At 36.5% G+C, this 27,058-nt stretch overlaps 1 protein-coding gene across 2 annotated transcripts in view; it reads left to right on the top strand.

Annotated features, from left to right (window-relative positions):
• Positions 1-1,215: 1,215 nt before the first annotated feature.
• The window catches only part of Uhrf2 (ubiquitin like with PHD and ring finger domains 2), a 78,693-nt gene continuing 52,850 nt past the window's right edge, over positions 1,216-27,058 (top strand). Inside the window, exons 1-4 of one of the 2 annotated variants that reach the window (XM_015492856.2) lie at positions 1,216-1,696; positions 3,681-4,421; positions 8,772-9,005; positions 20,437-20,696. In XM_015492856.2, the coding sequence (XP_015348342.1) occupies positions 4,386-4,421; positions 8,772-9,005; positions 20,437-20,696 (530 nt within the window). In that variant the 5' untranslated portion in view covers positions 1,216-1,696; positions 3,681-4,385. The remainder of the gene's footprint in view (positions 1,697-3,680; positions 4,422-8,771; positions 9,006-20,436; positions 20,697-27,058) is intronic. The other variant, XM_015492855.2, reaches the window with a different exon arrangement.

Raw genomic sequence — 27,058 nt, 5'->3', positions numbered from 1 at the left:
TCAGCAGGGGCAGAGACCTGAAACATGTACGTATATTCCATTATTTTTCTGTCCTTTTGAGTAGGGCCTTTTCCCCCTTCTTTTTTAGTTGTAGTTGAACACAATACCTTTATTTTAGTTATGTATTTTTATGTCGGGCTGAGGATTGAACCCAGTGCCTCACATGTGCTGGGTGAGCGCTCTACCCCTGAGCCACAACCTCAGCCCCCATCTTTTTCTTTTATAAAATAATACTGACCTTGTCTGTGCTTATAATTGTTTTAGTCGGTAATTTAAAAATGCTGCTCTGTGGGATTAGTTAGCACTGGTCTGAATATTCAAGTTACCAATTTAGGCAAATATAAGGTACAAGTTATTTGTTTTGTTTTCTTTTGGATGCTTTCTCCCTTCTTATGAAGTTATATTTTCATTTCAAATGGGCTCTTTTTTAGGTAGTGTTGCGCTGAGCGAATTTCGAGAATTTATTTCAAGTAGGCTCTTTGAAGTTCTTTCTTCGGAGGGTTGTAGTTCTGCATTATTCAAAACTGTTTTCCGCAAACCCACAATCCCTTACGCCAAAGACATCCCTAACACGAAGGTCCCGGTTGGTCTGCAAACTGAAATTCCACTTGTAGCCAGCAGTTAGCTGGGGGCCTCGGCACCACGCCTTCCACGGTCTGAGGCTGGGGTGGGAGCCCAGGACGTGGTCCCAGCAGGGACCCTGATCTTTGAGGCTAGGGCCCAGCACCTCGGCTTGGCAGCGAGATAGCCCAGGAAGCGGTTTCCAAGCTAAGGCAACAGTCACGTGGGGCCGTGTTCCCGAAGAGTCCTGGGGCCTTTCCCCGTCCACCAGTCCCTCAAGGCTTCTCAGAATTTAGGTTGTGGCCCACATTCCATGAACATAAAAGTGCACTTCTTGTATTTTTTTTTTTTTTGATGTGTTTTTGAGGCTACAGAGGTGTATCCGCTAGGCCTGAGGAGTCTCCCCCGCATCTCGGCCCGAAACTAGGTCCTAAAAGGGTAAAACTGCCAAGAGCAGCGCGAAGACCTGCTGAGATCTGAGGGGTAGGAGGCGTGCCCAGGGTCCCGGTAAAAGCTGTGGGCAAATAACGGCTTTCGGCAGCCCCGCCCCTGAGACCCGCCCTCTCGTGCTTCCCCCCCACAGCCCCCCCAACCCTGAGGTCTATAACCATCTCCCTCTCCCCTTCCTTTTTAAGGCGGAGCCCCGCATGGATCTCGCGAGATTCGGGTTGGCGCCGTGACCTCCATGTGGGAGCTACGGCTCTATAAGTAAACACTCAGCTCGGCCAAGACATGGCTTCTTCTTATTTGTGAGGAGGAGGCTGTGGTAGCACCTCGGGCTGGTTCCGGTTTTCTCTCCTCAGCTGGCCTGGGCGGGCACGGGGTCTGGGAGGTGGCTCCGCCTGTCGGGCCCCAGTCCGGTAGGTCGTCTTTGCCTACCAGCTGCTGAGAACCTGAGGCGCTGGGGAGGCGGCGGGCCAGGCGGGGCGCAGCGTCCGAAGCACCGGGGGAGACAAAGGGGACCCTCTCTCCCGGTACTGAGATGTGGATCCAGGTTCGTACCATCGATGGTTCCCAAACGCGTACCATTGAGGACGTTTCTCGCAAAGCCACAATCGAGGAGTTACGTGAGCGGGTTTGGGCGCTGTTCGACGTGCGACCCGAGTGCCAGCGTCTCTTCTATCGCGGCAAGCAGGTGAGGCACTTCACCTTGTCCCTTGGGAAGCTCTGGGAGGGAGCAGCCGGGTGCCTCTGGATGCGTAGGCCGTAGGCTTGACAAGGCTTGCACCCTGCTCTGCTTCGGGAGGGCAGCCTTGGGAGGCGCTGGGTGCGGGCCCGGCCTGCTATAAAGGTTGCAGCAGGTCCCTGCCAGCCCTGGCTACAGGTGCGTCTAGCAGGTTCAGAGGTGAGAGCACTAGGCGTGTGGACACCTTGCTGTTTCCTATTAAGTGGGGGCAGAGGCTGCAGTCAGAGCGTGATAGGGCCCTGGGTTCGTTCCTTACCGCGCTCGATGGAGCCGGGGTGCCTGGAGGATGGGGAGGGCAGTGAGCTCTGGCGGCCATGCCACAGCACGGGAGGGGTGAGCTGGCATCTCCAGCTCCCCACGCTCCCAGCTGCGCTGACCCAGCTAACGGCGCTTATAGCTTTGTGGCCCTTTCGCGCTCCTGGCTCCCAGATAGGAGATGGAAACTTGAGCATTACTCTCTCAGGTACAAGAACATTAACCTTTCACCTAATGTGGAAGGGTTTGCACACATTGAAGATCTGAAGGGCTTCCAGAATGTTTGGTTCTTCTCCCTCGCTGCCTCTCCTAGACTTGGAATCTGTCCTAGGTGAGGTTTGAGACCTGGACTTGAGCTATTGATATAACTCATTTTAACACTGCCCAGTATAGGGCCAGAGGTTTTATTCCCAGAGTGCTGTTCTTCTCACCTTCAAATATTTCCCTCATTCATGGCTAGCCTTCGCACAGCTAGCAGTAACTTGAAAGCTGAAGGTGGAAGGTGTTTTCGATGGTGAGTGTGTTTGTGGAAGTCTCTGATAGTCGTTATAAATAGACTGTGTTCTGGCCAGTCTAAGATATTTCCTATCCCACAAGTCTCATAGTATATCCTCATACTCCCAGACCCTTTGCATTCTTTTGTCTTCTTGTTGTTAATCCACTAAAAAGTTGTCATCCTGAAGTTGATAGACTGCAGTTTGACTCCAATTCTGAGGTTTAAAATCAGTGCATCTCTTTAATTTGGTAGAACCTCCTAACTGCAAAGAGTTTGAAAGGAATATTTTTCTCTTCCTGATAGATTTACCTTTCCAGGATCATTCAGAAGTTTCAGAATAACAAATTATTGTTACTTGGAAAAGAGGGAGCCAAGGTGTTTTTTGGTTTTGGTTTGGTTTTTGGCTTTCCATTTAAAAAAAAAGTTATAGCCCTTTGATTTGTGACTGTAGCCAGTTTTAAACTGATTCCTTAGTGTTGGTATTTTTTTCTTTTTTCCAAAAACCAGGTGTTGAATTTAGTTGTAAACTTTTCTTTTTTTTTTTAAGAGAGAGTGAGAGAGAGAGAGAAAGAATTTTTTAATATTTATTTTTTAGTTTTTGGCGGACACAACATCTTTGTTTTTGTATGTGGTGCTGAGGAACGAACCCCAGCCGCCCACATGCCAGGCGAGCAGGCTACCGCTTGAGCCACATCCCCAGCCCATGTTGCAAACTTTTCTTTGGAAGTAAATAACTATTGCTGTATTTACTACTATGTAACTTTGTATTGCTGTGCCTCAAGTGGCAGATTGATAACGTTTCTTGTTTGTCACAGGTGAAAAAGAATGTAATCAAGTCTTCTGAATTTTATTTTCAAGCCAGGGAGAGTGGTGCCTTATTACCTAGGGCATTTTGGTAATTTCGGCACCAGAGAGAGAAATAAAGAATGAGAATGTATTCTGATGAATTAATTTCACCCTGAAGTGAAATTAATTCACCTTAAAAGTCTATCAGATATCCTAAGATAAAATGTACTTACCTGTCTTGAGGAAAGGATTGGGGTTGAATTAAGTTCAGGGCAACAAAGTAGACTTCTAGTAAACCAGGATGTTGGTTCCAGATTCTGGGAAAAACTGTTGAGGATAACAATCTTTGTACTTCTCCCAGGACAGTTGATAATTCACTGCTTTGATTTTTTTCAGCCCAGTGATAAACCAATAGGGATGAGGAATAGACTTTCCGTGCCAGCTCATTGACTTGGAGAGAGAAAAAGAAGACACTGCTGCTGGCTGTGTTCATTTCCTTATTAATGACAAATAGCCATGGCAGTCCACGGAGAGCATACTGTGCCTATAGCAGGCAGCTACTGGATTGGTATCATGGAGGTGTTCCTATCCTATAAAATGACTTTGTGCACATTAGGAAAAAAAGGCATCCCTTTCTTAAGGTGCCTTTACAGCCACACAGTGAAAAATGTCATAAATAAAAACAAAATTTACACAAACTGGGCATGGTAGTCCCAATTACTTGGGAGTCTGGGAGGATCCCTTGAATCCAGAGTTGGAGACTAGCCTGGGTAACATAGGGAGACCCTACCTATAAATAAGTAAATAAATATGTTTACAGTTTATACATTTTAAGTTCCCCCATCCTGTTTATTATGTCTGCTGCTTTTACTCTTTGGTGTGTATCAGACTGACTTACAGATGTTTATTACAGATGCTTAGCTCACCTCAGATTTGCAAATGCATAGTAGGATTGATAGACCGCAGTTTGGCTCCAGTTCTGAGGTTTGAAATAAATGCACCCAAGGCACCAGGGGAAATTCTGATGAACACCAGGGTTTGAAGATGAATTTTGAGAGGATAGTCTTCTACTAGTTTCTTACTAATAAAAGTATACTTACTATGTTCTCAGGACCAAGCAGCATTAGCTTGGCACAGGTATGTCATACCAGGTCTACTGAAGCTGAATACATAGTTTAACATGGTGATTTATATGCAGTTAAATTGGAAAAGCATATAATCAACAGGGCTGTAAATTCTGGTTGAATAGGGTATCCTCATTTGGACTTTTTAAATCCGGGAGGTTGGGGTTGAGGCACTGTGGGGAGTGCATATTTTTAAAAGAATGTAGAATTTAAAGTGATTTCTATATCTCTAAATCTTTCTAGAATCTAGAGTGTTTACTATTTTGTAAAAGACTTCCTCCCCTTGTTTTCTTGCCTTGTCACTATCTGGGTAGCCATAAGTGGATTGTAGATATGAGGCATGAAGGATAGCTGAAGAAAAACTGAGTATTTGCTTTTTGCTTTCATACTTTTTCACATGGAGAAAAAGTAAAGATTTTGCCTATTTAAAAGAATATGTATGTGTATATATATGTGTGTGTGTGTGTGTATATATGTGCACATATTCTTTTAAATAGTCGTGATTTAAAATATCAACATGGAAGTTATTCCTTCTACTCATGTTCCTTGGGAATGATTTTTCCCCTCTCCCTCTGTGGTCACTGCCAATTTTTTTTTCTTCCTAGTTTTCCCTTGCATCATTGTTATAGTTCTTTGTTTCCTGAAACTTCTTCTTTAAACCCAGTAAAAATCCAAGAGTGCAGTCTGACTAAATAAAGTCCTAACTATTTTTGCCTGGTCAGAATTGAAAATCTTGCACCTTAAATTCTAGTATGACAGTTTTCAAAGAATAACTTCTTTGATTCATTCATGGATTATAGTTACTTCCCTGAAACTATTGGTGTTTGTAATTTCTAGATGACATCCCTTTCTCCCCACTCAGCGTAATTTGAGTGACAGATATAACTGTGTACTTTCCTTAATACCGAAGAACTCTGATATTTAAATTATTTCAACACTTCAGCTCTTCATATGTGTGAAATTTGCAGAATAAAGCTGTATGAAACTTTCTGTGCTGTGGATAGTAGTGACTTGTTTTGGGAAGACTAGAATTTTTCCCAAATGGATGATCTGGGGAAAAAGTTTGTCACAGCAAGCATGAAGAAAGGTGATAACATTTATTATAGGACTTCAGCTTTGATGTGTTTAGTGTTTCACTGACTTCAGACATACTTTTTCTGTCAAACCAAGTTGAGAAAGGGAATCACTTGAAGCAATCTATATTTACTTTTGACAATCATTTGGTAGAAAATTGCCAGAGACTTTGAGTGTAGGAATGTCCCCAGGTCCCTCTGACTCTTGTGCCTCTAATGGAAAAAATGTTTATGGAAACACTTTCAATTTCTAATTATTTCACCACTTTAACTGCTGCCCTACCAGTTAATTTGCTTATTTTGTGCGTTACATTTTATTTTTAACTTTAAACACTTAATTTTTTTAAATAGCAATGTTTATCAGTTTGCATATATAGTCAAAGTTGTGCTTTTTCAGCTCTTTGAAAATTAGGGTGTTCTTATTTTTGATTATTGGAGAATATCAAAATGAAGGTATCAATGCCCAGTTTCTGCTTCTTGAGTCCCCCACCCCTTCCCCACAGGAGTTCAGGACTAGAGGAGTTATTTGTTTTTAATAAAGTAAGCAATATTAAATTCCTATCCCTATAAGGGCTTATCTGGTTACTTCTTAGGCTTATTAAGGCTAAGCTTACATTGTGTATGTATATTGCTGAGGATCAGTTCCTGGGCCTTGCTCATGCTATGTGAGTACTCTTCCCACTGAGCTATAGCCTCAACTCTAGGCTAAGCACGTTAACTAACCTGTGAGATAGTACCTAATTTAATTCCTTCACTGGGGAATTATGAAATTATTGTTCTTTTGTTCTGTTTAACAATATGAATGCTTGTGTGTTCTTGGAGTATAGGAATTAAAATTACTGATCTAGTATATTAGTAAGTTTATAAGTGTGTTACAGACTTGTTCTTTTCAGTTGACTTCTCAAATATTGCCAGAGTTGAGTTGTGAATGGTGATAAATATATATTAAAGAAAGGAGAATGAACACTGTTCAGATTGGTCATATTTCTGGGGGAAATAATCTGATCTTCAAGGAATTTAGTTTTCTTGATTCATTGTATCACAGTGAAATAGCCAATTGAATTTTATAAAGAAATAAAATGGAGACAGTTTCCTAGGGCTACTATAACAAAGTATCAAAAGTTCTAAAATCACAAAAATTTTGTCTCAGTTCAAGAGGTTAGAATTGAAGGTTAGTCAGCAGGGATGTGCCTTCTGATAAGTCTAGAGGAGAATCCCTGTGCTTCTGTGTTTGCAGGAAATTTTTTTTTTTTTAACCTTGGAGATGTATCTAGTGCATTCACGTGGCCTCCTTTTCCCTGTATATCTTCACATGATCTTCCCGTGGTCCACATTTCCCCTTTTTATAAGGATACCACTCCTATTGAATTAAAGGCTTACTCTAACGACCTCATTTTAACTTAATTACCTCCTTAAAGATTCTGTCTCCAAATAGGGTCATATTCTGAGGCATTGGGGATTAGGACTGGACATGGGAGGGTGAGGCATGGTGATGCATTCCTGTAAACTCAAGTCTGAGACAGGATGATCACAAGTTTGAGGTGTTCTTGGACTATAGGAATTAAAATCACTGATCTAGTGTATTAATAAGTTTATAAGTCTGCTATATATAACAGACTTATTCTTTTCAGTTGACTTCTCAAATATTGCCAGAGTTAGTTCTGAGTTGTGAATGGTGATAAATATATATCAAAGAGGGGAGAATGAACACAGTTCAGATTGGTCATATTTCTGGGGAAAATGATCTGATCTTCAAGGAATTTAGTTTTCTTGATTCATTCTATCACAGTAAGTAACTTGGCAAGACCCTGTCTCAAAAAATAAAAGAGGGCTGGGGTTGTAGCTCAGCTGTAGAGCTCTTCCCTCGTATGTGAGAGGCCCTGGGTTCGATCCTCAGCACCACATATAAATAAATAAATAAAATAAAAGTATTGTGTCCAATTACAACTAAAAAATATTTTTTTCAAAAATAAAAGAGCTGGAGATGTAGCTCAGTGGTAAATCACCCCTGTGTTCAATCACTGGTACTCCCCCCAAATGGGGAGGGAGACACAACTCAGCCCAAAACAATAAGTTTGCATTTCTTCAGTGAAATGTATGATCTGACTGCCTCTAATGGCCCTTATTTCAAATATAGTCACATTCTGAAGTTTGTTTTGTTTTGGTTTGGTTTGGTTTGGTTTGGGGAATTGAACTTAGGGCCCTAAGTAGGTACATCAATATCTCTTTTGGGAAAGGAAGTACAATTCAACCCATAACCCTCAAAATATGTCTGAGTTGCAAGATAACTTATTTGCTATTTGTCCTGGAAGATTTCATGCTAAAACTCAATAATCTTTGTAGATGCATAAAATCAGAGAACTTCAGGCAAGTGGAATATAGCATAAGCAAGAATTATAATTATTCCTGCCTGGTTTTTAAAATATTGACAAGTTGGTCAGTGATGCATGCTTCTAAACTCAGGGACTTGGGAAACTGAGTTAGGAGGCTCACAAGTTCAAGGCCAATTTTGGCAATTTGGCAAGACTGTCTTAAAAAAACATCTTGGGGTGCAGCTCAGTGGTAGAACTACACTTTAATCCAATCCCCAGAACCAACAAGAAAAAATATCGAGGCGCATGTGTGCATCTCAGCAGTGTTTCAGAAAGATAGTGTTTGACTTAATATCTTTACACACGCAAGGTCATTGCTTTCAAAATTCTTTTTTCCTTGCAGTGGATTCAGGCACTGTTCATTAAAATGAACATTTGGTGATAGGCTAGGTCATGACATCACAGTCACAAGGATGCTCTTTTTTTTCTTCTTCTTCTTCTTTTTAATGGCTAGCAGTATTCCCTATAGCTAATGTGTAGTGTTGCTTTTTTTTTTTTTTTTTTTCTTTTTGTTCTGGGCTTGAACCAGTGGTGCTCTACCATTGAGCTACATCCTAGCCATCCCCTTCCCCTTTAAAAAAAAAATAAAAATAAAAATTAGGACAGGGTCTCAATAAAATTGCTGAGTTTTTCCTGGAATTTGTGATCCTCCTTCCTCAGCCTCCCCAGGCCTAAACTGGGATTATAGGCATATACCACTGTGCCTGGCATATGGAGTAGTTTGTAAGAATTGATTGGAGTCTGGAGAAAATGCTGACATTAGAGGACATAAAATAGTAAGAATGGTTTCAGATCACTAAGTTGCAGTGCTATGAATTTTAATAGTCTGGCTTGAACATTTAGGCAACGAAAGATAAGTTGTTTTTTTTTTAAGACTTGAGAGAAGCCTTTTAATATATTTTTCTATTTTTTTTCTAGCTGGAAAATGGATATACTTTATTTGACTATGATGTTGGACTGAATGATATAATTCAGCTACTAGTTCGTCCAGATCCTGATCTTCCTAGCACATCTAAACAGACTGATGTACAGACTAAACCCTGTTCTAATAGTCCACCTAAAGTGAAGAAAACTGCAAAGGTGGGATCTTCTAGCCAACCATCTACATCAACTCGTGCTTGTCTTATTGATCCTGGCATTGGACTATATAAGGTATGTTGTCTTCAGACTTAGTTGTAAGAATACAGATGTCTGTTCTCTTTGGTATGTTGTGAATAAGTAAACATTGATTGCCTTTGAAAATAAAGATTAGGCTGTCAGTATTTTAACTTATAAAAATAGTCTTTAAAAATTTGAACTTTATAGATAAATGTATAAAATGTGCATGTACAATTTAAATAATAAAACAAACAGACGTAATTCTACCAAGGTTAAGAAGTAGAATGATGCCAGTACCTTTTTAAAGCCTCCTGTGTGCCCCTACCAGAATAGACTTCCCTAAGAGGTAAACTGACTTTGTTCTGACTTTTATGATCATTCTCTTTAGTTTGACTACTTACGTATATTTCCCTAAACAATAGGTGGATTTGTCTGTGTTTGAATTTATATAATGGAATTCTATATAATTCTATATATAATTGAGAGATTCTGATGCATACAGCTATGTTTTATTACTTTACAATATTACATTATTCCATTTTGTTAACATGCCACATAACTAATCCATAAGAGATATTTGGGCTGTTTCCTGCTTCTGCTGGGGTTTCATTTGTTTGTTTGTGGTAGTGGGGATTGAACCCAGAGGTACTGTACCACTGACTGAGCTGCTTCCTCAGCTCTGTTTATTTTTTGAGACAGGGTCTCGCTGACTTGCCCGGACTGGCCTCAAACTTGTGATCCTCTTGCTTCAGCCTCAGAGTAGGTAGAATTACAGGTGAACACCATAGTGCCTGGCTAGTTTACCCTGTGTCCATACTGGTCTAAGGACTGTAGCCTTATAGACTTTTTTGATATATCCCTTCCTCCATATTCCCAAATTCATTCTTCTTCAAGGGTATCTTTGATATTTGGCTCTTAACACTTACAGTTAAAGATTTTGAAATTAGTTTGTCAAAGCTCTACAAATAATCTGCTTGAATTACATTGGGAATTGCAGCTATGGATCAGTGTTGAGTCTTGTAATTCAGGACCTCTCCATTTAGACCTTTGAAGTTTTAATGAATTCTCTCTTTATATGTCTTATTTCTAGTAGCCTTATGTTTTTGATGCTATTATAAATAGTAGTTTATTTGCTGATACATAGAAATGCAGTTGACTTGTTGACTTTTGTATCCAGCAACTCTTCCAAATTCTAATAAATTGACACCTTTATTTCATTTCCTATCTTTATAACTTATTTTTCTTAATCAGTTTTTTTGGGATAAATTAGCACCTAAATAAGTTTTCCAAAACATTTTCAAGATTAAAAATTAAAAATTGCTAGATGAAATAAATTGTTTAAGAAAATGTAAATCAAGATAATTTTGGCATTTGTGGAAAAATGCAGACATCTGTATGTAAGGAAAGGTTCAAGAAAACTAGCAAAGAGCTTTAGCTCCAAAAAAGTAAGTATCAGTTTTGGGAGATAAACTGAAGAATTGTTTTAAGCCTATAAGGAATAGATAATTCTGATGTTACCTAAATTGACACATAGCATAAAGGAGGAAGGAAAGCTTCCTATTGCTTTTTAAATTTAGCTCACACTAATACTAAAACATGGCCAAAAGCACATTAGCATCACTAACATTGATGGAAACCCAAGTTATATTTAGCAAATAGAATTAATACTATACTAAAAGACATATTACCTTGACAAAATATAATTTGTCAGAAAATGGGGATAGTTGATTATTTGGAAATGTTTCCATTGAATTTGTTAAGAAACTAAAGAAAATTATCTAAATTAAAATGTTTTCTACATTTAAATACAATTTTGAGTTCCGTATGTTTAAAAAAGTCCTTGTTAGGAGGAACAGATGAATATGTTAAATCATGCTCAGCATCATGCTTAATGGTGGGGAAAAACTAGAAGTATTCCCAGTGAAATCAGGAGCCCACCAAGGAAGCCATTTAATGTTGCCTTTATTTGGCATCTTTCTGGAAGTGCTGGGTAACACTGTGAGGCAGAACAAAATGAAGTGTAATTGTTAGGGAAAAGTTATTCTTATGGATACCTAAGAAGACTGGAAAAAATAAATGTTTTAGAACATTATGAACAGGCAGTCAGATGGCCATTTTCAAAGTTAATATTGTGATATGAATAGCTTTCCTTGCTATAATCAATTAGTAAAGGAGAAAGAAAAAAGCAATAACAAAAGGTAAAACCTGGGAATAAATTAAAATAGTGCTCTATACAGTGCCCTTCCTTCCTGCCTTTCTTCCCTTCCTCCTTCCCTCCCTCCTGTGTTCTCAACAAATTTTGAGAACCCATAGTGTGCAGAGTGCTGTTCTAGGTACTAGATGTGCAATGATGAACAGCTCTGATGCATTTCTTCATAGAATTTTCAACTTCTGTTGGTTTGCTATTTAAAGTGCTGAAAGCCAACTAGCTGTTTTTTCTAATATCATCCATTCATTTCATCTCTCTTATAGATAACTGTCTTAAATCTGTTTTCTCTTGCTATTAATACAGTACCACAAACTGGGTAAATTATAAAGAAAAGATTTATTTTGGCCCTCAGTTCTGGTCAAAGGGCTGCATCTGGTGATTGTTTTCGTGTTGGTAGTCTCAAGATGGTGCAGGGCAAGAGGGATGTGTGTGTGTGTGTGTGTGTGTGTGTGTGTTTCCTTCTTATAAATTTTCACTTTATTTTTTTTATTTAGGGATTGAACCCAGGGGCACTTTACTATAGAACTACATTCCAGTCCTTATTTTTTGAGACAGGGTCTTACTAAAATGATGAGGCTGACCTCAAACTTGTGGTTCTCCTGCCTCAGCCACCTGAGTTCCTGGGGATTCAGGCATGTGCCATTGTACCTGGCTTCTTCTTTTTTTTTTAACTTTATTTTTATTTATTCTTACGTAGTGCTGAGGATCGAACCCAGGGCCTTACACATGCTAGGTGAGCGCTCTACTGCTGAGTCACAACCCCAGCCTCTGTACCTGGCTTCTTGATCTTTTTTTTTTTTTTTTTTTTAAGACATGGGGATTTGCTTTGTTGCATAGGCTGTCCTTGAACTCTTGAACTTAAGCAGTCCTCATGTCTCAGCCTCTTGAGTAGCTGGGATTTGTCTTTTCTCTCCCATTTATTCAGTTATTTGCATCTGTGTATGTATTGGTACTCAAATTATTCTGGTAGTATTTTTTTTTTTTTTTTTTTTTTGCAGAGGTGGAGGGATACCAGGAGATTGAACTCAGGGGCACTCAACCACTGAGCCACATCCTTAGCCCTATTTTGTATTTTATTTAGAGACAGGATCTTACTAAGTTGCTTAGAGCCTCACTGTTGCTGAGGTGTCAAGGGCCCTGAGCTGAGTAAGGAAATATATGCTAACACATGTATATACATGTATCTATGAATATTTGCATATTAAGTTAATATTATTACCATTTACCCTCTTTTTGGCTATAGTTTAGAAGCTGCTATGTTTGAATAGATTTATTTGGGGAAGAGATGAAATTGTTTGCATAGGAGAGCCAGTTTGGTACCCAGGGGCACTTAACCACTGAACTACATCCCAGCCCTTTTTATTTTGAAACAGGGTCTCACTAGGTTGCTTATAGGGCCTTGATGAATTGCTGAGGCTGGCCTCAAACCTGAGATCCTCCTGCTTCAGCCTCCCGAGTTCCTGGGATTACAGGTGTGCACTCCATACCCAGCTCAATACAGTATTTTTTTAATTATTATTTTTTAGTTATACATGATAATAGAAGTATTTTGGCAGAGTATACATACATAGAGTATAACTTATTCTATTTAGGTTCCCACTCTTATGGTTGTACATCATGTGGAGTTACTCTCATCGAGTATACAAATACAAAGCTAGGAAAGTTATAACCAATTAATTCTGTTTTATGTATTCCCCTCCTCCCTTTGTCTAATCCAATGGACTTGTATTCTTTTCCTCTCCACCCTCCCTTGTTGTGGTTTAGCATACACAAATCAGAGAGAACTTTTTTTTTTTGCCTATTCTCCAGTTTCATGCATTTACCGGCAAATGCCATAATTTCATTCAGTAATATTCCATTTCTCATATATATATATCTCACATTTTCTTTATCCATTGAAGGACACCTAGGTTGTTTCCATAGCTTGGCTATTGTGAGTTGAGCTACTATAAGCATTGATGTGGCTGCAACACTGTAGTATGCTTATTTTTAAGTCCTTAAGGTATAAACCTAGGCATGGGATAACTTGGTCAAATGGTGGTTCCATTCTAAGTTTCCTGAGGAATTTTCATACTGCTTTTCATAGTGGTTGCTCCAGTTTGCAGTCCCACCATTAATGTATGAGAGCACCATTCTCCCCACATCCTTGCCAACATTTATTGTTATTTGTATCTTTATAACTGCCATTCTGACTGGAGTGAGATGGAATTTCAGTGTAGTTTTAATTGCATTTCTCTAATTGCTAGAGAAGTTCAACATTTTTCCATATATTTGTTGATCAATTGTATTTCTTCTGCTATGAAATGTATGTTTAGTTCCTCAGCCCATTTATTGATTGGGTTATTTGTTTTCTGGGTATTGAGTTTTTTGAGTTCTTTATATATTCTGGAGATTAATGCTCTATCTGAGGTGCATGTGGTAAAGATTTTCTCCAAATCTGTAGGATTTCTGTACACATTCTTGATTGTTTCCTTTGCTGTGAGGAAGCTTTTTAGTTTGATACCATCCCATTTATTGATTCTTCTTGTATTTTAGGAGTCTTGTTGAGGAATTTGGTTCCCAAGCCAACTTGTTAGACACTTGGTCCTACTTTTTCTTCTAGTAAGTGCAGGGTCTCTGGTCAAATACCTAGGTCCTTGATCCACTTTGAGTTGAGTTTTGTGCAGGGAGAGATATAGAGGTTCAATTTCATTCTTCTACACAATGGATTTCCAGTTTTCCCAGATCCATTTGTTGAATAGGCTATCTTTTCTCCAATGTACATTTAGAGTGCCTTTGTCTTGGATGAGATAACTGTATTTATCCCTGTGTCTTCTGATCTGTTTCATTGGTCTTCATGTCTGTTTTGGTGCCAATACCATCCTGTTTTTGTTACTGTAGCTCTGTAGTATAATTTAAGGTCTGGGATTGTGATGCCTCCTGCATCATTTTTCTTAATAAGGATTGCTTTGGCTATTTGGGGTCTCTTATTTTTCCAAATTAATTTCATGGTTTCTTTTTCTATTTCTTGTATAGTAATATTTTCAAAGCTCCATTGACCCTTCTTTGTTGAAGAGACTAACAGATTTATTTTTGATGAAGCTTAGAAATTTTCGTTAAGTATTTGAGTTTTTTTTCTTGTGGTGCTGGAGATTGAACCCAGGGCCTTGTCCATGCAAGCCAAGCACTCTGCCAACTGAGGTACATCCCCAGCCCAAGTATTTGAGATTTGACTAGTGATTTTTTTCATTTAGAAATGCTAATTTTGGGACAGTTCATTCATTCCATGAATATTTGGATATCTAGTGTATATTGATACTAAGTATTAGAAGCAGAAGGGTAAACAAATAATTTGTCCTAGCCTTCTTGTATCTTATTTTTAGATACTTTTTAGTTAAACTGAGAACAACTTAGAAGTTGCTACTTTTGGATTTAATTGTTTTGAATTTCCTTTATTTTTAATAGTGCAAACATGTATAAAAATTTCATTAAATTGTTTTTAGGTTATTTAAAAACTGGGAGGTTTTCTCTTTATCTTGAGATCTTGCCCATCTCATTTAGCATTGTTAAGATTTTGCTTTGTTTTGTTTTGTTTTTAGTACTGAGGATTGATCCCAGGCGTGCTCTATCACTGAGCTACCTCTGTAGCCCTTTTTGTTTTGAGATAAGGTCTTCTAAATTCCCTAGACTGACCTTGAGCTTGGCTCCTGCCTGAGCTTCCTGAATTGCTGTGAGTATAGGAGGGCACCACATTCCCTGGTTTTGTTTTCCTTTTGACTAAAATATTCTTTGAACCTCATGATAAACAGGATGCAAAAGGTGAATTTCCAAATTAACTGTATTTAAAACTGACATAATAAACATTTAAATAATACAGTAAAATGAAATTTTAACCTGAAATTTGTTAGTTACCCAGTATCATTCTTGTTTTGCTGTATTTTATATTTTTTAGCTTTTGTTAGTTTCAGAGTTTTTTCATATATTCTAAGAAACTAGCTATCACTAATCACTGTAGAAGATTGTGCAAGGGTCTGGGTTTGTTTGTTTGTTTGTTTATTGGTACCAGGGATTGAACCCAGAGGCACTTAACCACTGAGCCACATTCCCAGCCCTTTTTATATTTTATTTTATTTATTTAATTTTTAAATATTTATGTTTTTAGTTGCAGTTGGACACAATACCTTTATTTTATTTATTTTTATGTGGTGCTGAGGATCGAACCCAGGGCCTTGCATATGCTAGGCAAGCGCTCTACCACTGAGCCACAATCCAGCCCATATATTTTATTTTTTTGAGACAGATTTCACTAAGTTGCTTAGAGCCTCACTAAGTTGAGACTGGCTTCAAACTTGTGATTCTCTTGCCTTAGCCTCCCAAACCACTGGGATTACAGGCGTGTGCTATCATGCCCAGCTAATCACAGTGATTCCAGATGAGGAATTGATTTATATTCTGAAATGAGGTAGACTTTGATACCTAAGTTGACTTTAATTCTCATTTTTGAAAATGGAATATTTATTTATATGGCTCAAATAAAGTCTGCTTTTGAAATGGCTGTCATCCAGTCTAAATGATATATTTAGAAATGTTTTTTAAGGTTTAGCTAAGTATGTGGCACTGTTAAACTTTTTATATATTGTCTCTTATGTTCATAGAAAATACAGGAAAAAAAGAAACCTCAATAATTTACGTAAAAATATTGATATTTTGGTGTATCACATTCTATCTTTGTCCACAGTGCAATTCTTTTTTTTTTTTAATATTTTTTTTAGACATTGATGGGCCTTTTATTTTATTTATTTATTTATACGCGGTGCTGAGAATCAAACCCAGTGCCTCACACATGCTAGGCAAGTGCTCTACCGCTGAGCCACAATCCCAGCCCACAGTGCAATTCTTGATATTTAACTTTTTTTTATTATAAAGTGCAATAGACCATACAAATCTATAAAAGAGTAAGTTTTAATGAAATATTACAAAATCAGTGTTTATAAATACCACCCCAAATTATGAAATAGAATACCCCAGGAACTCCTTCCCATGTAGTCTTTGTTTACTCAAGTGCCTCTTCTCTACTTGTAACTACTACCCAAACTTCTGTAGCTATCATTTCTTTATTCTTTAACTTGATCCTATTAATAACCTTTAGCAACCTATTAACAACATTTAACCTATTTATGCTACCCTAATTTTTCTGTTTCTAACTTATGTAAACCGAACCATATTGCAATTTTTTATTTATAACTCTGAAGAAAATGTTATGGGAGAATCATGTTCAAATTTGGAGAAACCTATGTTCTCAGCTTAGTGCTCCCATTTTTTTTTTTTTTTTTTTTAGCTGTGCCCTCTCTGGAGTCTGTTTCATATATGAACCTCATTGGAAAATAGGAATGATTTTTGTATTACAATAGAGGAGATAATGTATGTTAACTGTGAATTACTAATGTTTACCAAGCAGAATATGGGAAATTAAGACTACTGAGTTTAAATGGGTCTTAACATGGGACATATTGATACTTAGTATAAGGAAACTTGTTACTTTTGTGCATATTATGTGCTTTGCTGGATTGGCACAGTATGGATTTTTTTAAAACCTTATCTCAAATGCACATGCTCTTACATCTACAAAGTATGAAACTGGAACTACTTAAAGTGTTCAAGAGTTTACCTTGAAGGTGATAGATGAAGGATTTGAACCCAAGTTTATCTGCAGAGTTGAAGTATTTTCCCCAGAATAAATGAAGCATTTAGAAATATATTTGACATACAGTAAAATCTCTGGTATTTGCTGGTTGGTATTATTGTTTTATTTTTAAAATTATTCTTCCTTCCTTCCCATGCTTTCAATGGCATTAGTTCATTTCTTTTTTTCCTCCTGCTTTCCTTTCTTTTCCCTTAACTATCAAATATCTGGACATGGAAGACTTTTCTCTATATATGGCTATATCTTTGATATGAATAAATTCAGCTCTTAAGTATAGACTTATGTTACTGGTTTTCCCCCCATAACTTTTCAACTCAAACCACCCACTCCATATATAATTTTTAAATTTTATTTTATGTTTTGACATCTTTGAGGGCCTTGCTTACTGGGGAGACAGTGGTGTTCCTAGGGCTAACTCCTGTTTTATTTGGTGGTGCTGGGGATTGGTAGGACAAGCTAATTCGTAGAGACAGTCAACAACTTGTCGTTGAGCCTGCTTTTCATTTACAACGCAACCAATCTTGAGTTCCTATCTCAACCCCCTCCATTATCTCTCTCACATCAAACCAATATTCCTCTGTACTGATCATGTAGGGTCAGGTACAACTTTAGACTACCCCTATAGCCTAGAGTTCACCCTCATTATACAGTAGAGGCTCTGTGCTATACTTTCCCCTAGTTTCTTCTGCCTCCTCACCAAACCTGGTGTTTACCTCCTGGTTTTGCTTTTGTTTCTTGGTAAATGCTAATTCTTTCAATGACTTTAATCTCTCTATATTATGATTCAGTTTCCTCCATAAATTAAAATCCTGTGTATGCAATTGAGAATTGATTTCTCTCTTTCTCTCTTATAGACATGTACACACATTCTGTTTTCCTCTTTTGTTATGTGTTCTCTTTAGTTTTACTATTCTCTTGGCTAACTACTTCAGTTCTTAATTTCTGCTAGATTATACTATTATGGCAGTATCCAGTTTTCATGTTACTTATATGGGTTTAGGTAATTTTCTTCTGAACTGTCATCAAAATTCATGCTCTGCAAAAGAACTTTAATCTCTTACACACAATTTGACCCATGTAAATTAGTTTGTCTATGTAATGTGCAAAAAACTTTTGAATTTGAAACACCCCACCCCATTTTATATGCATTATTGGGAATTATTCACTATAATTAATAAAATAATAAAACGTATATCTCTTATTTCCACTTATAAATGTAGGTTTACTCTACTCAAATAATGCCCTATCTTTATAGGTTTTCAATTCTCTCTGTGATGTTTAAGCGTTGGCAGTATTTTTCTGTTGATTTTGGTTTCTCTTAATTCTATTTTATTTCCAGTTATTGAGTTATCCAGGAACTACATTTGCCTGCAAGTTTCTTACACTTAATAGGCAAATTCAATATTTGATTTGTACTTTTTACTACTCCATAGTCAGGTTTATATTGCTTAAGGTGTTTTTGCTGTTCTTATCTTAGTATCAACCATATGTCGTTTTCTCTGCTGCAACAATAATTGTGTAGTGCTCTATGAAACCTTACATTTTTTGACTTGCAGTGAAAGAGTAGTGACCTCAGTTTATTCTCCCAAGTATTACGGATTTTAACATTGATGATTTTATTTTTTGTTTTAGTTGTGTTGCCTAGAAAAGACAAAATGTCTTTAAGTTTGTCAGGAATGATTATAGAAGGAATGAGCCTGTGTCCATTTAATATGTAAATTAATTTATGCAGCATGTAGTATGTTCAATCTCTGATTCTTTGTCATACTTAACCTGGTTGGCCCTTAGGTCTTTCTTTTCTCCTCTAAGATCTTAATTCTTATGTTATATTGAACTATGTCTTTCAAACTCTTTTATTGCTACATGTTTTGGCCAAATATACCTCTTCTGGTAGTGAAAGTTAATACCTTTTGGCTTATCTGTACGCTCTCTACCTTCTGTTGTCAGCTTGGTGATTTGAAACTTTTCTGTATTTTTAATACCTTATTTTTTAGTTCATTGCTTACTTTCAATTGCCTATTTTCCTATCTTATTATCTCTGTCAAAACTCTTGGTATAAGGGTAAAAAAGTAAGTTTCAAGGTCAAGATGTCTTTCAATCCTGACTTTATATTTCAGTAGTTCTTACCTACAGCAAGTTAACTTCTGAGGCATTTGTTTTCTTTCTTTTTTTTAATACTATTTTTTTTTTTAGTTGTAGTTGGACACAATATCTTTAATTTATTTATTTTTAATGTAGTGCTGGGGATCGAACCCAGGACCTCACCCGTGCTAGGCGAGGTCTCTACCGCTGAGCTACCACCCCAGCCCTGCTTTTGTTTTCTTATAAAATAGGAATCATTGTTAGGCTTAGACAAACCTAAGTAAGAAACCTTGCATATTATGTAGCATATGGGTATTTAATTTTTAGTATATACTTTCCTCCCCAAGCTATTGTCTGTCAGAATTATATTAAACACCCTAAGTGGTCTCTTTTACCTTCTAAGAAGCTTGATGAGATGATAATCATGTATTGACTTCAGGTTTTCTTTTTAAAGGCTTTTTAAAGAAAGAAAAAAGTAAAGGTTGAAGAGATCCTTTTGTTATTGTCCTGAAAGAACCTTAGCGTACCAATGTTCTCAGGTGTTTTAGGAGATAATTTTTTAAAAAACCTGTTTCCATTCCTTGACTCAATTCTCTGGTATACCAACCTGAGAATTATTTAACACAGTTTTTTAATACTGTCTTTTATCAGATGACATGGTTTAGTTCTGGTTCATACACTTTCATACGTGGACTTGATTGTGTCCATTTTGTATATTTTTTCCCGTTTTGTATCTTAAAAACCTGTCTTTACATTTTTATCTTTATTTTTTCCAATGATAAATAAATGTATTTTCCTAGTGAGTTACTAACTAGTATTGGAACTTTGCCAATTTTGTACTGTAGATGGGTTCATTAGATGTTTCACTGTGTTCTTATGCATAATTTTCTCATTGTAAAGTTTTATGTTCTATTAATATTTTACTGTTTTCTGGCTGGACTGGCTATGTAAGTTATCTTTATGATTATAGAAATTAATGGAATAAATTAGTAACAGTCATAATAGTTTAAACCCTGGCTTTTCATTAGTGGTATTCTTATTGAACAACTTGCAAGATTGACTCTTGGGTACATAAAAATTACATTTGCAGCTGGGCATGGTGACATGCCTCTGTAATCCCAGCTACTGAGGAGACTGAGGAAGAAGGATCACAAGTTTGCAACTAGCCTGTGCAACTTAGAATGCTTGCCTAACATTTGCAAGGTCCTAGGTTAAAGCCCCAGTACCACCAAAAAAAAAAAAAAAAAAATTTACAGTATAGTATAAACATATGTTTTGAGTAATTAAAACACCTATTTCACTGAAGGAAATTAGGAGGAAAGTTAACTTTCATATTTCACCAAGTTTGAGATAGTATAATCTGGAAAGATTAGTTTTGAACTAATCACTGTAAACATCAGTGGCTGCAAAGATTGTATACCATGATAACTCTGAAATACTTGAGTTATATTAATATTTTTGCAGCAATAAATGAAATTAAGCTTCATTAACTAATTTTAAACTTTTTTTAGGTAAATGAATTGGTGGATGCCAGAGATGTCGGCCTTGGTGCTTGGTTTGAAGCACATATACATAGTGTTACTAGAGCTTCTGATGGACATTCACGTGGCAAAACTCCACTGAAGAATGGCAGTTCTTATAAAAGGACTAATGGAAATGTTAATCATAATTCCAAAGAGAACACAATTAAATTGGACAATGTACCTTCTACATCTAATTCAGACTCTGTTGCTGCTGACGAAGACGTTATTTATCATATCGAGTATGATGAGTAAGTGCTCATGCTATTGAGGACTTCGTGAAAATTCATGTTTTTGTTTATAGAAGCACAGCCTTGCATTCCAAGGTTATTTTAGTCATTCTGAAGAAATCATTTAGAAGTCATGTTCAATCTATTACTTTTGTTCTATTTGGTGATTGTTAACTAATGAACAAGGGTCCTTTAACTCTTGGTCATCTCTGGCTCTTAAGTGGTTTGTCTTTTCTGGCTTAATTTAGGATGTACAGATTTCTGTTTGCCTTCATTAGGTTTTTGATATATACTTTAAGAGTATTTTAGAAAGTGTTTTATAACATAGTGTAGAAGCCATTAGAGTAAAGTAACAATTTTTTACTTAGATAATTTACAAATAGTCTACCCAATTGAAGGGTAATCATCAATGTTTTTAGCACATCCATCGGACTATGCATTATCACAAACTAATTTTAGAACTTTTTTGTTGCCCCCCAAAATAAATCCTGTACCCATTAGCAGTCATTGCCCAATATCCCCTACCCCAGACAAAATGTGTTCTGAAATGTGCAGATGGAGATGGGATTAAGAACTTGGCTGTTAGAGCCTAGATTCTAACACTAAATTTTCTTTATCCCTTTTGAAAATTGTAATACAAAAGTTATTGTTGGGATAGATTTGAATATTTATTAAACATACTAAATGAACTTACCACTCAAATAATATCTTAATATGTATGGAAAATATTATATTAGCAAATTCTTGTCATGTAAGAGTTTGAAATCCTAGGATGGTTGTAAATTTTTTTACCTCAAGATGGTATAAAAAATCGAGGCATGGTGGTGCACACCTGTAATCCCAGTAGCTCAGGAGGCTGAGGCAGAAGGATTGTGAGTTCAAAGCCAGCCTCAGCAAAAGTAATAGGTCCAGTGCTTAAGTTTGGTGTGGTTCCTTAGTGTTTATTTGGCTATTTTTTTTAATGGAGAAATTTGTCTTGATAAGAAGGATTGATAGTAAAAGGAAGTCTAAATCCAACACACATAAAACTAAAATTATCTTCCCTAAGTAATTTTACATGATAGAATTAAATATTTCATTGTTGGCATCTTAAAGATATAATAGCTGAACTCTCTTTGAGAAATAAAAGAAAACAGAAGCACAGTGATAGGTAAATATAAATTACATCTTTAAAAAGAGAAAAAAGATATATAAAATACAGTATACAATATATGCAATACAAGAGTATTTGGATAAAAGTTAAGGATAACTAAGTGCTGGTGTAAGCATCTAGAAAGAACCATTTTCTGATAGGATGTGACAATCTTTTAAACTTTCATTTTTTATGGTATTAGAAAAAATGAATTTTAAAATTTAATGAAATATATGGTGATTTTAATAAGTTATAGAGTATGTTCTTTTTTAGATGGTAGATAGATACATTGCAGAGAGCTGGTGAAGTATATGGCCCATTACTAGTAATAAACAGATTTTTTAAAGTATTCTTCCCCCTGCCTCTCAGTACTGGGAATTAAACCAAAGGATGCTTTACCATTGAGCTACATCCCCAGCCCTTTTAAAAATATTTATTGTGAGACAGGGTCTAGCCAAGTGCCCCAGGCTGATGTTGAACTTGTGGTTCTCTTGCCGTAGCCTCCTGGGATTACAGGTGTATGTCACTCTACCAGACTGGATTGCTCAAGTTGGCTCTAAACTCTGGGCTCAAGCAATCATGTCTCAACCTTCCAAATATATTGGACTACAGGCCTGCACCACTGTCCAACTGTAATAATTAGATTTTTATTGAATATTATGCTCCAAGTGAGTCAATAGAATTAGGAGATGCTGTGGTTGTACTGAATTGCCTATTCCCTGTCTGCAGTATTGCCCTCCAGCTCCCATATTTTAAAACCAATATCAATAAAACCTGGTGCATGGTCAGAGTAGAACTAAAAATGTAAACATGTAAAACCATAATTAAAAATAATTGAAAACTAAATATTTAACTTGAAAGACTTTGAGTCATGATAGCCCTTACATTTTATTCATTTATTTATTTTTGGTACTGGGGGTTGAACCTAGGGGTGCTTTACCACTGAACTATATCCCTATTCCTTTTTTAAAATTTTTAAAAAATTTTGAGACAGGGCTGGGGTTGTATAGCTCAGTGGTAGAGTGCTTGCCTCGCATGTGGAAGGCACTGGGTTTGATTCTTAGCACCACATAAAAATAAAATAAAAGTATTGTGTCCATCTACAACTAAAAAAATATTTTAAACGATTTTTTTTGAGACAGTGTTTCACTAAGTTGCTGAGACTGATGCTGATCTTGCGATCCTCCTGCCTCAGCCTCTTGAACTGCTGGTATTAAAGGCATGTACCACCATGCCCAGCTAGCTTTTGTATTTTAAAAGTTTTATCTAGAAGGAAGTTTTGTCTACACAGCTAAGTTTCAGAAAACCTAAACTTCTAACAGTCAAACTTTTAAAGGTAGAGAATGGTTTGCCTTGAGATGTAGCTGATGAAAAGCCATTGGCCATCTTCAGACATAGACTGGGATACTCAGTAGAGATGATACATTGCTAAGGGAATTTATAAAGTTACTAATTCTATTAGTCAGCAGTAGGAATATTTCGACTCCAGAGATGGAGATTTGAAGGAATTCTTAAGTACCTGGTTAGTAGGCATACACAACTTGATTATGAGGAAAGCTACTTCCCTTTTCCACCTATCAAAGCCTTAATTACCAGGGAGAGGCTATGCCTAAATAAAAACTCTTTTAGAGATACTTGTACAGAAAACATGTATCTTTATAGTATAACTTACTTCCAGCATTTCTCAAAGTCACTTTTTTGTTATTGGTACTTAAACAAAATAGGAATTAAGTACTTATAGGCCATCATCTTATTCCATTTATGATACTACCACGTTCACCAATGAACTAACTTCATCTTCCTCCTGCTGGAATAAGTTGAAAGCTGTCTGCTTATTAGGAAAAATCTCTGCATAATCATATCTTCGAACCTCTGACTGCAGCAGTGTACAAGCTGTCATTTAGCAAAGGTAAGGAAAGTATCATATATGGGATTAAGGAACCCATCTCTGGAATTCTTAGAGAGTATGCAGTGTTTGTTAGTTTAAAATGGAACTATTTAAAAGCATTTTTTTTTAAATTTTATTTTGAGTTGGGGGTCTTACTGTGTTGCCTGGGCAGTCTTAAACTCCTGGGCTCAGGTGATCCTCTCACGTTGGCTTCCTAAGTACAAGGATTATAGGTGCATGCCATCATGCCAGAACCAAAAGCTATTTTTAAAATAGACTACAGATCTAGTATATTATCAGACCAGATGAATTCTTAGTCATTAAAATGAACTTCATTAAAATTGCTTGCAGAATCAGATCAGGATAAATGAGTATTTGGTTGTATTTTCAATTCCCACTCCACTCAGTAGATTTAGAAAACAATTTTTAGTCTATGAAGAAAAATAAACATTGTAGACCTATTATGTTTGTTATGTAAAGTGGTTTCAAAATACTCAAAGAATTGGATATTCATTGTTCTAACATGGCAATGAAATCACTTGTTCCTAATCTGCATTTTTCCTCTTAAAATTATAGATGTATATACTTTAAGTTCATGAAAAGCAGGTTATGTTAAGCAGATTTGAAATGTTTTAAAATTTTACTTTTAGTAAATGTCTCTTTTCTATAGGCTCCTTGATAGGCTGAAGAATACATAGTTACACTGTCAACTCTACGATTAACATCTTACTGTAGATAATGTAAAACAAGCATGGGGTAAATATCAAAGGGCCTGGTACAAAGTAGATATTTGCGCGTGTTTTGTTTTGTTTTCCCCTTGATTGCTGTTACATCTGCCATCACCTGTGTTTTATAAGGACTCAACCAACCTAGTTCATACTTGAAGAGAAAGTCAGCTGTAGGAATATTTCAACTCCAGAGATGAAGATTCAAAGGAATTCTTAAGTTGTTTTTAAAAGCACCTGGTTAGTAGGCATACACAACTTGGCTATGAGGAGAGCTACTTCCCTTTTCCACCTACAAAACCTTAATTACCAGGGAGAGGCTATGCCTAATAAAAACTCTTTTAGAGATACTTGTACTGAAAACAAAAGGGAAGAGGTTTAAGAAATGGGCAAATCTCAAGGTAAACAGGCCATTATAAGTCATTAACTGGTCAATTAAAAAAATGGGAGAGAACATCAAATTTTTCCTTATTTTGGTAAACTTGTACTATTTCAATTTTATAACTTCTAAATGTTTGTCAGTCCCATGAGTTATCTTCTCTGTAGTTATTAAAAGTTAAGATTAACATTTTAAAGGACCCTCCACATCTAAATTCATAAAATTGTGACTAGTCTTGGGAAAATAGAGTCTGTGAAGCTTCTGATGAAGAGCCATGACGTTGACTGAAGGTAAAGAGGTAATCTTGAAGACAGTCATTTTCTTAATATTTCTAATAGGTAATGTCTATGGCACAGACATATGAATAATATGAAGTTCTCCATGTTTGCTTTACATTATCTACATATTTCCTAAGTCTTATGTGTTAGGGTCCAAACTTAACTACTTACATGAATACATAAACTTTAGAATGATTGTGTTAGTTACATTAACTTGTGAGGAAACCAAGGTTTATTATATAACTTGCCAAAGGTTGTAATTAAATTTGTCAGACTCCAGAGCCTAAGAGTTAATAATGTGGTATTGTCATTCAACCCAAAGGTGGTTGACATAATTGAATTCACCTCTGTTGCCTTCAAATAGTACATATAAAGCTAATATGATCTTAAAGACTTGCTTTAGATGTTGCCTGGGATCTAAAGCAAAAAGCACACCTACAACTTCTGTTTAGTTAAACCATAGATATGTCAGCAACTGAGACCCTACCATCAAATTTGCCTATATTCATTATTTGGCTGCTTTATCAGCAAATAAATGCTAAAATATTTGTCCCTTTTTTTGTACTAAGTCCCTAGTGGATTTAGTGTAGATTCTAGTTAATCACTTAGACTAGTGATTAACCCTGGATACAGTTGTCTAGAAAGTTTTTAAAAATATTATTTCTTGACACTTACCCTTGCAGAATTTCTAGTATAGATCCTGAGGGGCCCCAGAGGATTGGTGTTTTCAAAAGTTCTTAACCTGTGATTCTACTGTGTAGCCATGATTGAGAACTACTGTATTAAACCAGTGGTTCCCAACTACAGTCCTTGACCAGGAGCATCAGCATTACTTGTTAGAAATGTGAATTCTTGGACTCATTCCAGACATAATGAATCAATCTCTAGGTGTGGCCGAGATATTTCTGTGGGTTTTTAAAAAATGTTCCTATTGGTGCATTATGATGATATGTAATGGAATTCATTGTAATTTATTGATATATGCACATAATATTATTTGCTTCATTTCATTCACCAGAATTCACCCTTTATTATAATTATTCCTAGAAGTGGAATTCATTGTGATAAATTTGTACATGCACAAAGCATAATTTGATCAAAGAAATTTAAATTCTCTTAGTGATTCTGATGCACACTAAGTTTTAACAACCACTCATCAATAAGATTTCCTTTTGTCTTGAGTTTAACCATTGCTATCACATACCTACTACTAAAGAGCAACATTGGGGAAAGAGGTTAATATGACAGTGAAACTAAATATAGTAAATATATTTTATTAAAAGCCAAGGGTAGGGCTTGGATTATGGCTCAGTAGTAGAGCGTTTGCCTAGTATATGTGAGGCACTGGGTTCAATTCTCAGCACCACATACAAATAAATAAATCAAATAAAAAATTTCATCAACTAATAAAAATATTTTCTAAAAAAGCCAAGGGTAAGGGGATGGGGTTGTGGCTCAGTGGTAGGGTGCTCACCTAGCATGTGTGAGGCACTCATTCAATCCTCAGCACCACATAAAAATAAATAAATAAATAAATAAATAAATAAATAAATAAATAAATAAAATAAAATAAAGGTTTAAAAAAAAGTCAGGGGTAATATGTAGTATCTGAAGAACCTGAATGAATGTTCATCCTTACTTTAGCACACAATTAGGCTTATGGCTCTCCTCTCCTCCCCCCACTCCCCAAGTACTGGGGATTGAATCCAAGGGCGCACTACCACTGAGCCATATCCCCAGCACTTTTTATTGTATTTTGAGCCAGGGACTCAGTAAGTTGTTGAGGCTGGCCTCAAACTTGCAATCCTCCTGCCTCAGCCTCCTAAATTGCTAGAATTACAGGCTTTTGCCACCATGCCCATTTATAGCTTGTTGTTTATTTTTTCATTTAGGCAAAACTATTAGTACTCATTCTTTCCTAAAAGATTATATTTCATTCAAGCTAAATGATCTGTAGATGACTTTAAATAAGGGATCATTT

This window comes from Marmota marmota, unplaced genomic scaffold (assembly GCF_001458135.2).
Source record: "Marmota marmota marmota unplaced genomic scaffold, marMar, whole genome shotgun sequence".
Lineage (NCBI taxonomy): Eukaryota > Metazoa > Chordata > Mammalia > Rodentia > Sciuridae > Marmota > Marmota marmota.
The sequence above is the reverse complement of the archived record's forward strand: the minus strand, read 5'-3'. Positions and strand labels throughout refer to the sequence as shown.